We start from the raw sequence: 12,715 nt of genomic DNA on the forward strand, positions 1-12,715 counted from the left end.
GGCGGGGAAAGCAGCGACGCGTGGCGTCAGCTCGGGAAGCTGCTGGGGTAAATTACGCAAAACAGGGAAAACTGGGTTGCCTCGGAGCTGTCCTTGGCTCGTGCCTTATTAGGGGTAACGAGGATGGTAGCGTAACTTACATTTTCCCAAAACTCTGAGCGCCTGAGAAAGTTTGAGCGCTTCCAGGTTCACTTCCTGGTTAGAACAACAATAAGGAAAATGAACTCCCGTGCCTTGTCTCTATAGCTCGCCCTAGTGCTAGAGAAGTACAGCTATAACCAAGGTGCTATGAAAGGTAGAAAGGTGATCAAATGAAACCTAAGCGCCCGTCAGGTGCTGCGAACCAGTCTGCCTCAGCTCTGTTCCATGGAGGATCTTTCCGTCAAGATGTCTTGGCTGCTTCTGCTGGCAACAACAAGCATTGGTTCAGGAAAGAAGAGATGGACAGCCAGTGGGGGAGTCTAGTTCCCTGTGGATGTGCCCCTGTTTTTGTATTTGTTCTGTCTGGGAAGAAACAATAGCTGCTTCCTCTTCCTCCTTTGGGGAGGGAGGAAACAGGCGCAGACCATCAACTTGAAAGAAACTATGGGGACAGGGTAGTCCCCAGATACTGGCCCTGGGTGGTGAGGGAGTGTGGTGTGATACCATCATACTTCAACTACCAAAACATCTTATTGTGGCCCTTGAAAACGGTGGGGAATTTCAGACTTGCTTTGCTGTGCATAATTTCTGGTGGTGGGAAGGTTGCTGCCTTGGACTTCCTGTTTCGTACTGACACTGGAACATCTGGTTTCATGAAACCATAATGAACACTGCGTAGTGCTTTAATTGTAATAGCTTATCTGGGACAGTAAAAATGAAAGCTGGCAGTAGAAAGCGGCAGAAGTATATTATGATACTGAGTGACAGGATTATAAAATGGCAGGTGAAATTCAGAGTTGAAAAATCTAATCTGATGTGCATAGAGTAAAACTATGCTAATACTTAGCGATTTTGTCTCTGCTGGTTGTTGCCATTAGAAAGGAGGTTTAGTTTCACAGTAGATGTGGATAACTGTGAGAATGTCATGTCAAAAGGGCAGATTCAACATTGGGCATGATTACAAAAGATACAGAGAGCAAAAGAGAAATTGCCTGTGTCTATTGCCTGTGTCCCGAGTACTGTGTGCAGTTCTGGTCTCATCCTCCATTGTGGAAAGTATACAGGAGACCTAAAAACGGCACAGAGGAGAGCACCAGGGGTGATGTGGAGAACAAGGAATGGTGGCTGTAGAGGAAACTCCTGCGTACATTGTTACCTTTCGGGTTGCAACATGATTGAGTTGGAAATCTTCTAGCGGTCTGTAAAGTAATGAGTAGTGTCACAGGTGGATAGGGAAGAAATGAGTAGGGAAGAGCCGGTTCGAACACAAGAGTTAAGTGTATGTCAAATTAATTTATCTGATGGGGCTCAGAGCAAACAGGGTACAATTTTGCACAATATGTAGTTAAGTTCTGGAACTTGTTGCAACGGGAAGTTGTGAATGTCAAAACTTCACAGAAGCTCAAAAAGCCATTAGACAAATTCAGGCAAGAAAATCAGATTGAAATATTAAAAATTAATATGCTTCCATGCTTCAAGGCTGCTTAGTCAAAGATCACAGTAATTAGAATAGCATGCTGGGGAAATACCTTTTCTTCTTATGTTCTCCTGCTCTGTAAGTACTGCTGTTGGTGGCACTTGGAGACAGGACACTGAACTTGCTTGTCCTTTAGTCTGATACAGTTTGGTAGTTCTTGAAGCAAGCCAGGAATTTTCAGGCACATATGTGCTTACAGTTGAGAGCACTCTGTGAGCACAGAGTGCTGCCTGGTTCAATGAGAAAACTAGACTGAAAGGAACACTTAAATATTGCTCTTCCAATGTAATTCCAGTACATTCCAGTGTTAATGTAATCCTTCTTTGGCTGTCGTCTTGTATAATAAAAGAAATTATAAAGTTGCTAGCATTGGTAGACCATAGCAAGGGATGTGCAGGATTTTATCCTTTGAATTCCTTCAGACCTAAACTGGGAAACAACTGTGCTTGTTATTAGGATCTTCAACACACTCACACATGACAGTGTGTAGCACCTGTACTTTTTATCTTCACTAGCTAGGATAACGAGGCTGAATTTATCCTTCCTTTGAGGGAGACGGCAATCTGTTCTGCTGGAATAAAAAACCTGGCTTATTTAATTTCTTTTTAGCATGTATTATGCTAGCACAGGAAGTATTCCAGAGAGACTACTTAACAGGCAATAAAAAAATGTAGTGTTGAATACTTTAGAAGCATGAGCAGTAAGAGGAGGTACCAGAAGTCGAGTGAGTTGCTTTAGTACAAACCAGAAAGCAACTGGAATAATTTTTTCTGTGTTTTCAATGAAGGCTAAGATAGGGGAATATTATAAGAACTATTGGTTATGTACTTGTGCTGAAGCAAAGCCCATGTAGTGTTAGCTATTAGAATTGTTAATTTCTTGCTCCCTGTGTGACAGTTTGGAGTTTTTTTATTTAATCTGCTGCATTGATCTAGATTTAGAAAGATAATATCTTTATATAATTTCTTTTTTATATGTTTAAAGGAAACGAAGACATAGAACCTGACACCAGCCTTACTCACTTTCTGATGTATGTATTGCATACGGATTGCTATACAGAGAAAGAGCTAATTTAATTTCATACAGGAAATTGGAAGTAGTTTATTACAGATGGGAGCTGCTTGTGTGTTTTTGTTCTAAAGGCAGATAGGAAGTGGTGAATAAGCTGAAAGATGCATGGAACAGGGGCCCTGGTGTCATACACTACCTGCAGGGTGTTTGTGTGGTGTGAGTAGCAAGAAGAAAACAGCAGTCTGAAGAGGTCTTGAAGTGATGCTACTTAGTATGTCAGATTTCTTCTCGTGATTAAATTGTATGTTTTTTGGAGAGAAGAGTGTTCTTACCTACAAATCACATAATAAAGGCCACTTGTCTTGAACATGTTCAGTAGCCTTTCAGTATGGCAGGTACTCTGTCCATAAGTCAGTCTTTCTGTGGGTGGGTGTTTTTCAAAATCCTGCTGTGGGATCTTTGAAAATTCTTTCTGCTCTGTAAAAGCAGGTTGCTCTTTTTTTCTGTACGTTCTTTCAAACGAGTGTTAAGAGTTTGAAAACTGACTGTTCTCTGTAAGTTAAACTTCTATTATGCTAAAGTTAAAAGCAAGTGGCAAATTAAGATGTCTATAGTGTGTAAAACTTTATTTAATCTTTCCTGTTGTTGTTTACACCATTAGCATGGAGCTACAGAGTTTAGCACGTAGTTTTGAGAGTACCATCTGGTTTTAACTGAAGTATCAGTGTCTAGCTAGAAGTAATCCTTTGATCATGGTCCTTCATAAGCCTTTTTCTTTCTCTGCATAGCCCTTGACTACAGAGAGGCCAGAAGAGGGATGATTAATTGCACTCTTTGAGCCTGTTTCCCATGTAGCTGAACAAAGTATGATTGATTTGCAACCTCTTAATCTGAATAAATTCCCTGTCTGATTATATTATATAGCAAGTCAGTGATTTTAACAGCATGAGTGTCCTTCACTCCTTGTCCACTCATACTGAATGTGTGTCTACCTTATTACCTGGCAATATAAATTAGATACAGATTAGGTGCTTGCACATAATAACACTTCTATTGAGTCAGCTGGGGCACATGTCATGGCATTTATCTTGGCTTTAGGAAGAAAATGATATCTGATCTGACATGAAATTCCACTGTAGAAAATTACCTCTTTGAAAACTGTGGGGGAAAAAAAAAGATATCAATAGATTATGCCAATTCATGGCTTTCTGTTGTGCATTTGTGGCATTTTTGACCCAGTGTTAGGACTTTATGGAAACCTGGACTGACATTTAGTTTGGCTGAGCAGTTGGAGGACATCTGGATTTTCTAGCTATTCCACAGTACTTCATGGGGTGCTGTGACACTAAAGGAAAGTTCTAAGCACCAGCACCAAGGTGTTTCCTGTTTTTTTTTTTGGTTGGTTGTTTTTTTGAAGAACAGGTAGTGCAAGGTTAGTGTTAAATTCATTTGAGCTTTCGGAGGTTATCAGGTTGCTCTTTGTCATCAAATTCCTGGAACAGGCTTTTCGCCACCTCAAGCTGTACAGTGAAACTTGGCTTAGTTTTATTCTGTGCAAGACAAAAATCAGACTACAAAGTGCCTCTGGAAACAGAAAATACCACAGGCAGAGCTTAGTGCGTTTCTTTTTCTTACTGGCTGTGTCTCACACCATTTTTCTACGTGGGCGCAGATGTGTTCAGTAGCTATGGACTGTGTGAGCCAGAATAAACTTTGCTGTACCAGTAAAGAACATTGCTGCAAAATTAAAGAATGTAGATTTATCCTGATGTGTCATGAGCACATGAAGGAAAAAGATATAAAATTCCTGTATCAGAATACTTTAGTACGTGGCATTGGAACAGTAAATGAGTTTTCCTGTAACAAGTCATTGTTTTGCTAGACACAGAGACTACTGTTGGTCTTTAGGATGATGTTCTCCCAGCGACTGCTGTATCCTTATTAGAAAGAAAAGCATTTATAGGAAGTAGTAGCTTCTACTAGACTGCTTTCAGCTATTTCCTTTTGAAAAAAATCTATAATTTCCTTATCACTTGGACATCTTACAGTTAGTTTTAAATAGTCAAGACATGAGATTGTCCTTATTGCCTTAGGTCTGTATTCCACCTCTTTATGTGCCACAGTATTTCTACGTCTAATAGCTTGTGTGTAGGGAGGAAATTGCTCCAATTTCACATTTGTTGTATGTGTCATGTTCAGTCTGTATAAAAAGCCGTCATAGAAAAGACAGTCATAATTGCTGAATGTCAGGGAAAAAAAACCTGATCTACAAATCTATGTGTTCTGCAACACATTACACTGCGCTTATAACCGATTGAGCTGGTTTTTTGGAAGGAAAGCTAGACATGGCTAGAACTGATACCATGTGATGGAGCAGAGAAGGTAGAGAAGTTCCTCATTGCTCTGGGGCTAAACTGAGAAGCCTGAAGTGCCTCAGCAGGGCTGGACGGACAGACACATGGGCTGAGCTGGGAGGTTCTCTCTGGGGCAGGGTGGTGACAGCGAGCAGGACAGGCCACCTTTTGGTAGTCCTGGGGTGCTGTGCCCTCATACAAGTGCTCAGATTGATAGATGTTCGCCAGCTAAACTGAGATTACTCTGTTACCAAAACAAACATTTAACCTTTTGATTTCACAGAATAAATATTGTTTGTCATCTTTAAGATTGTCTGATCTTTAAGGAGAACCAGGGTAACTCTGCCAAGGACTGGACACCTTCTCCTGGCAGAGAAAAATGAAGTGCTGCTACTGCACATAGGCGTGCATACCTTGTCATGTCTGGGACGCAGTTGGGGGTCTGAAGAGTGTGGGTGTGTGGCGCAGCTGCAGCAGCAAGGTGTTGAGTCTAGCCATGGAAGTGCCAGCTGTTGAGGTCTTAGTTTACCTGGCAGTAGTTAGCTGGTACTTTTTTGTCTAGAAAGTGGAGAGGCAGGCTGTGGTTTCAGGTAACACTACATTGACAGGAAAAGAGGAAAAATGGATCCGCTTGGAAAGCCAGCTTCCAGCTTTTGGTTGGTTACGTAGTCCATCATGAGCCCAGGCCACCCGAGGCTGCAGATACCAAACCCTTTGTAACTGAAGGAGTGTGTGTAGGTGAGTCAGCGTCACTGGAGCAGCTTTTATTCCTTGGATATATCAGGTTAATCAAGGCTGCTTGTTCCTGTCCCTGCACTGACCTCTGCTTTGTGCAGCCATTAGAGTAAATGGGTTGGGGAGCTGCTTTGGTTGTTTCACCCACTAAATATATAATCAGCACAGCTAAAATGTAGAAGTCCCAAACACTTCCCAGCCAGATCAGTTTGCTCCTTCCATGTGCTGACCAGCTGCACAAAGACCTTTCTTTGTAGAGTGGAGGGGTGGGAGTGAGTGATGGGAGGTAGATCCAAGTAGGGTAGTTCTGCTGTTGGAGAAGTGGACATCTAGTGGGAGTAGGGCTACGGTTTACTGTTGAATGTGTCTGAGGTTCCCAAACTCTAAGCCTTCCCTTTGCAGCACCTTTAGGTCTCTGTGTTGTTATTGCCTAACTTCTCATTATTGGGTTTTTTTTTGTTGGGTTTTTTTGGTTGCTCTTTGTAGAGAGATGAGAATTTCTAATGAATACTTAAAAGCATAGTATTATTTGAGAAAATTATTGTGACTCCTTAGTTTAAGAATATGATGCTGATCTTTTTTGCCTTTCATGATTGGATAACAGTAATTGAGATTCAAGGTGTTATAAGATTTTTCCCTCATTTGGGACTCTACACTGACCTTATTTTTGTGCTACATTGGGCTCTTTGCTCTCCCTAATAGAATATATTGTCTACTGTATTTAGATTGCACTGTATTCTGAAGTCAGGGTAAACGCGTTTAAAGTTTATACACAATTTGTACAGAATTTTGAAATCTGCTTTTCTTGAAATCTGTTTGGTTTTTTTTTTTTTAGGTCCCCAAATACTTATCACAACAGTGGAATAAAGCTTCAGGAAGAGGTGAAGTGGGAAAACTAAGGATCGCCAAGTAAGCCTTTACTATACCTTTATTGGCTGCAATACTTGGACTGTTGACATTGTACATAGAAGTTACTTGCAGTAAAATAGATTATATTGCACCTCTTATAGTACATAATCCTGTTTCTTGCAAACACTGTGCATATTTCTCTGAAACCTGAAATGTATTTGCTTGTATAGTGATTATAAATTACATGAAATTATACTGGGGAGTGGCTGTATCCCATAACATGACATTTGATTTCTTAAACCCAAGAAATATGCACATCTAGCTGGAGAATGTTCTTTAACTTACTTATGTGCTATTTTGCTGCTTCTGTTCTCACCTGCTGACTTTTCCCATTTATTCTTGGGCATCAGCATAACAAAAATTTGAGCAGCTCAGGAGTGAAGATGAGTAACAAAACTAGAATTTGAATTTGTTTTTTTAATCAGGGAAGCTAAACTTGTGAAATTAGATTATGGAAACTAAAACATTAAATATTTTCTTTTGCAGAAATCAAGGAAGAACAGAAGTAAGTAAATGCGAAATACAAAGGCTTTGAATGTGTTATATTTTGAATTCTAAACATAGTTTGGAACATGCTGGTTTCTAATGTTGTAATTTTTTGTTACACCTGTAATGAAGCATTGTACCACAGAATCAGGAGGGGAGAATTCTGTTTGTAGCTCTGCCTATAGGTTTACTGTGGGACTTCCATCAAGTCTCTTGTTCCCTAAGTTTGCTTACCCATCTGTAAGCAGCAATCATAGTAGCAACCTTCTCTCTAAACATTTTGGGATGTGTTAGTGCAAAAGGTTGTTTGAGAACTGAGGAGGAGGATGATAAAGCAAAAGAAGTTGGAGATGGAGGGTTGCAGTTTCAGGAAGTATTGTGTCTTACATTTGGGATTTGGTCCTAGTAAGTATAAAGCAACTTGCAGGTTTTTCTGCATGCAAAGATAATTGCTTTTATTAGCAGCCTCAGTGAATGATAGTAACCTCTTGTATCTTTTACAGGAGATAAGGTAACGTTGTTAGAATTACTTCAACTACCACATAGGTCTGTCACTGAATTGGAAGAAACTCTGAACAAAAAAATGTCAGGGAAGCAAGCTGCATTTGCCATTTGATAACCTGGCCAAACTCCCTTTACAATAAGTGGAGAGCCTTCTACTGGAAGTTTGGATGTTTGATTGAACTCTTCTAGGCTGGAATATGAGCTAACCTCCCTAATTTTGTGAGCCCCATACCATAATCTTGATATTTGTGGGAGCTACAAAGCACATTTTGCAGTCCATGCAGACCCAAGCAGTGAGGAACGCCATGAGAATGGGTGGCTTCCCGGGGACTTGATTGCTGCATGGCAGAATGAGGCTAAGCAGAATATACAGGAAAAGCAGTCAGTGCCAGTCTGAAATGTCCCTCTTCAGGTGTCTTGCTGAGTCTGTGGCTAGGGATTCTGGTTACCCAGTCCCTCCAGTACCTCCTCAGCTCCTGTATTGGGTATATGATGTAAACATAGCAAAGGAGCTGTATTTGAACCTCTCCTGAGCTGCACGCAGTTCAGGAGTTCCCAGGCTAGTAACACTTGTCGTGGTACATTAGCACTTTCTCTGGAACTCAGCTAGTTGTGTGAAACATTTTAAGCACTCATACTGAACAATGTCTGAAAACCTATTATGCCTTACATTTTAATAAGTAAAATCAAATTGTACTCCGACTTTGGGAGGAAGTAATTTACAACTTTTTAAAAAGTGATTAAATTTTATGAAGTACATGAAAGCTTTGAATTCTCTATTGCAACAAGAGATCACTATATCAAGACTCTTATCCCACTTCTTATGTTTTTGAAATGGAAATGTGCTATACTACTTGTTTTGTCTCTCTTTTTGTTTCCCCATAACTTGTAAAGCTGTGTAATTGAGTCTGTTTAGTAACACTGTGGTAATTGTGACTGTTAGGTGTCATTTACTTTGAACGAAGAGCTTGCAAGCATTAATGATATTGGAGGAAAACCTGCTTCAGTCAGTGCACCAAGGGAACATCCATTTCTTTTGCAAAGTGTGGGAGGACAGACCTTAACAGTGTTCACAGAAAGTTCAGTAGGTAAGTTAGAATTAAAGTTATTTGTTACAATTCCCGTGTACGTTATTTCAATAAACTGAATGCTGTAAAGGCCAGTAGACTCAGAATTCAGGTTTTGGCTCTGTTTTTTTGTTATCTGCATACGTATCACTTGTTCTTTTTTTGTGTCAGCCTCGTTTCTTATATGTTTAAGCAACTCCACATTTGGTTATCATGTGCATTTCAGCTGTGGGTCTACTGAAGATAACAGAGAGAGTGTGGAGTGCATACATTGTGTATTCCCCATGAGAGTTTTCACTGGAAAAAATGTTTTTGCGTTCCCATGTGCTTTTGGGATAATTTTTTTTTCTCTTTGAATTGGTCTCTGCTGTCAATGTAGTTTTAGAAGAATGATGATTCTTCCTTTGTCCAGTTGAACAGATCAATTTTGGCAATAAAACACATCTGTTCACCACATTTTCTTGAAGTATAACGGTGGTTTAAGTGTATTAAAGCTTAATAAGGTCACAATACTGAACAGTGCAGCAGTAAGGTTATAATTTCCCTCGCTGGATTTCAGCTGTTTGTCCTGCCTTAAGTTCAGCGTAGTAGCTGTATGAGCGATTAGGGTATTCAAGATCATATGTCTGAAGTTGGATGTTAGCCTTAAGGTAGTGTTACACTGTACAGTAAGTTCAGCAGACTGCCTTGCATATAACTCCTGTGGGCTCTAAGGTTTTCTACTGACATTATGTAGTCATGTTTTGGATGTTAGAGAGAGAATGTAAGATGTCTGCAGAGCTTATCTCATTGTCTGCAGAAGGTATCTCAGTTTCAGCACTTAGGTTTTGGTGTCCCCAGGGGACAAATAATAGTAATATTTTTTTATACCGTTGCCTCTGTGGGGCAGAAAACTACAGTGTGACCAGCATCTGATGTTCTTATGTTCACAGGTTGGCAAGTAATTTCTGTGATGGCAGTGTGATGCTTTATCAAATAAGTGAGGTAGGGAGAATCATAAGTCACAGGACAGAGTTAGAATACTTAGTTTGATCACCTCCTTTTAAAAATCTATTTTAAAGATTTAATGGCTGAACATTGAGATATTAAGGTACAAGTAGCTTGGCTGTCTCAGTTGCGTTTAGAAATACGAGCTCTTACACTACAACTCAGGTACTTTTCATTTGTTATCCTTTCTCCAAAACTAATGTAATCGTGTTACTGTTTTTTTCCTCTTAAAAAAATAATTGTGTTTTCATGTGTGTGACTTGCAACACTTTAAAAACACTGGGATTTATAATCCATAGATTACAAATGTGGAAAGAGATAGCAAGTTCAAGTTTTCAGGAATGGTGCATGCATTTTAGTATTACCTCATTCTTTTTCATTTCTCTGTGTCCCAACCTCAGAATGCTTGACAAAAGAGAGAGATTTCGGGTGTGAAGATGTGTTTAGAGTATACATTCAGTGACTTTTGTATGTTTGCTGCAAATCCCATGGGATTTATACAAAGTATTGCCTGAAAAACCCTCTCACAGTAACTTAGGCTGTAGTGAGTGCAGATGCTTATCTTGTATGTGGAGTATTTGTCATCAGTTATAATGAAGGTCATTAGAATGTGATAGCTAGAAGATGCTCATTTATTTCTGTTTTCCCACCTCTAATACGAGTGTCTTCAAACCTTTAAGTACTTAGCTGTCCTATTTTTATTTAATCAATTAAAAACCTGGCATTTCTTAGCAACTACAAAATGTTATTCAAGGACCATGCATCTATTGAGTAGCAGTTATTATATTAATCAGGAGCAAAGGGTAGTTAGTGCAATGAAAAATGTTTGGAGTGAAGCACTGAATAAGCAGAGATCCTGCCAAAATTGTTTTTGCTTGAGATTAGCAAGCATAACATACAGTCAGTGAGTTTTCATGGAACTTGCTTAAATGCTAAATGGCTAAAATGTGTTGCTTTTGTGTTAAAGCTGGTGTTGGCAGTACAATCAAAAATAATCCTTAATGTGCTTTTCTCTCATGACTTTTTTTGACTGTAAAGATGACTGTGACACACATATTCCAAATTCCAGCCAGATTTCTTACAGACAGCATGTTTCTGCAGCCACACTCTTGTGTTTAAATGTATATCCCAAATATGTTTTGAGCTCCATGGCCAATTTCAACAAATTTCTTAATGAGTTATGGCTAGTGTGAAAACAGGTGTCTGAAGAATGGAACAAAACTATGTGGATATCCCAGCTGAAAGAAAGGCTGCTACCTTATTTAATGCCAGAAAGTCCACATGGAAAAAAACCACTATATCAGCCATGGAAAAAGACTCAATAAAAGCTTACATGTCTTTGCACGTCAGTCAGTCTGCACTGAGACAGTCATAGGAAATGTAAATTAATTCATTCTTATGTTCATGGGCCAGTATTTGTCTTCAGATTAGAATTAGCGTGTTTTTGTTAGGAGTATTGGTGACCTTACTTGGTTTTCTTATATGCTGATTTGAACCACGGGCCAAAGATTGAGCCGGTACAGAACTGCAGATGGCATTTCTGATGTTGCATCTGGAAGGGTGAATTTGAGGAATTATGTGAATGAAGTATGGATAAAAAAGTGCTTCATGCACTATTGCTCTCAGTTGATACATTTCTTGAGGTGAGAAAGCCCTCCTCAGTATCACAACCACCACCATGAGGAAGAAGAGGTGAGTTATAATTGTAGGCTGGTGTCACCACTACAATTTCGTGGTTTTTGATAATGGGACAGTCTACATGGCACAAGGCCTGCTGGCATCAGATGGGATTTACCTTTCTCAAAGGGGGAGGAGGGTCTTTGCTTGCAAGCTAACAGAGTGTATTGACAGGGCTTTAAACTAGACTTGAAGGGGGAGGGGGATGATACCAGGCTTGCCTGTGACAAGCTGCGGGACAACACACCAAGGTTAGAGAGACGGGGTGCTAGTGAGGGCCCTCAGCCTATTGCTCTGAGACATGCTGGCTGCACTACAGCACACTTGAAGTCTTAGAGAGATAAGCCAGGGGCTCCAAAGGTAATGGGAGCCAACAGGGAAGAAGCAGTGAAAGACCTCAAAGAAACTAAGGGGTCTTCCTCTAAGAAGGTGACATGACCTTAGAGGCCCAGCTGAAGTGCCTCTACACCAATGCATGCAGCATGGGCGACAAACAAGAGGAGTTGGAAGCCACAGTACTGTTAGAAAGCTGTGACCTGGTTGCCATCACTGAAACTCGGTGGGATGAATCGCACGACTGGAGTGTGGCTGTCAATGGCTGCACACTGTTCAGAAGGCACAGGTGAGGAAGGAAGGGGGGAGGCGTTGCCATCTACATCAAGAAATGGTTAGAGTGTGAAGAGCTGTCTCTGAAGGATAGCCATGAGCAGGTTGACAGCTTATGGGGAGGAATCAGAGACCGAGGCAACAAAGGGAACCTTGTGGTTGGTGTCTACTACAGGCTACCTGGTCAAGGGGAGCCTATTGATGAAGCCTTCTCGCTCCAGCTACAGGAGGCATTGCGCTCACAGGCTTTCATCCTGCTGAGGGACATCAACCACCCTGACATCTGCTGAAAAAGTAGCACAGCGAGCTGTAGGCAATCCAGGAGACTCCTAGAGGGCATTGAGGTTAACTTCTTAAGCCAGGTAATAGACAGCCCTACCAGAGGGGATGCAGTACTGGACCTGTTGGTCACCAGTGCACGTGAGCTAATTGGTGATGTCAAGATTGGAGGCAGCTTGGGCTGCAGTGATCATGCAGTGGTGGAGTTCACAGTCCTGAGGGATATGGGTCAGGCAAAGAGTAAAGTCAGGACCCTGAACTTTAGGAAAGCAAACTTCCAGCTCTTCAGGGAGTTTGTCAGTAGGACCCCCTGGGAAACTGCCCTCACGGACAAGGGAGCAGAACAGAGCTTGCAGATCTTTAAGGATGCTTTCCATAGTGCGCAAGAGCTCTCGATGCCCAGATGTAAGAAATCAGGAAAGGAAGGCAAGAGGCTGACATGACTGAGTTGAGACCTGCTGGTCAAACTAAAGGGCAAGAAG

General features: G+C 40.8%; 1 protein-coding gene across 1 annotated transcript in view; it reads left to right on the plus strand.

Annotated features, from left to right (window-relative positions):
- Nucleotides 1-6,553: 6,553 nt before the first annotated feature.
- LOC104617029 (general transcription factor IIF subunit 2) overlaps nucleotides 6,554-12,715 on the plus strand; it is a gene marked incomplete at both ends in the record, with an annotated part of 37,691 nt that continues 31,529 nt past the window's right edge. Inside the window, 3 exons of the mRNA XM_010282239.1 lie at nucleotides 6,554-6,627; nucleotides 7,114-7,132; nucleotides 8,561-8,705. Of these exons, the coding sequence (XP_010280541.1) occupies nucleotides 6,554-6,627; nucleotides 7,114-7,132; nucleotides 8,561-8,705 (238 nt within the window). The remainder of the gene's footprint in view (nucleotides 6,628-7,113; nucleotides 7,133-8,560; nucleotides 8,706-12,715) is intronic.

Source organism: Phaethon lepturus, unplaced genomic scaffold, assembly GCF_000687285.1.
Source record: "Phaethon lepturus isolate BGI_N335 unplaced genomic scaffold, ASM68728v1 scaffold1322, whole genome shotgun sequence".
In the NCBI taxonomy this organism is placed as follows: Eukaryota; Metazoa; Chordata; class Aves; order Phaethontiformes; family Phaethontidae; genus Phaethon; species Phaethon lepturus.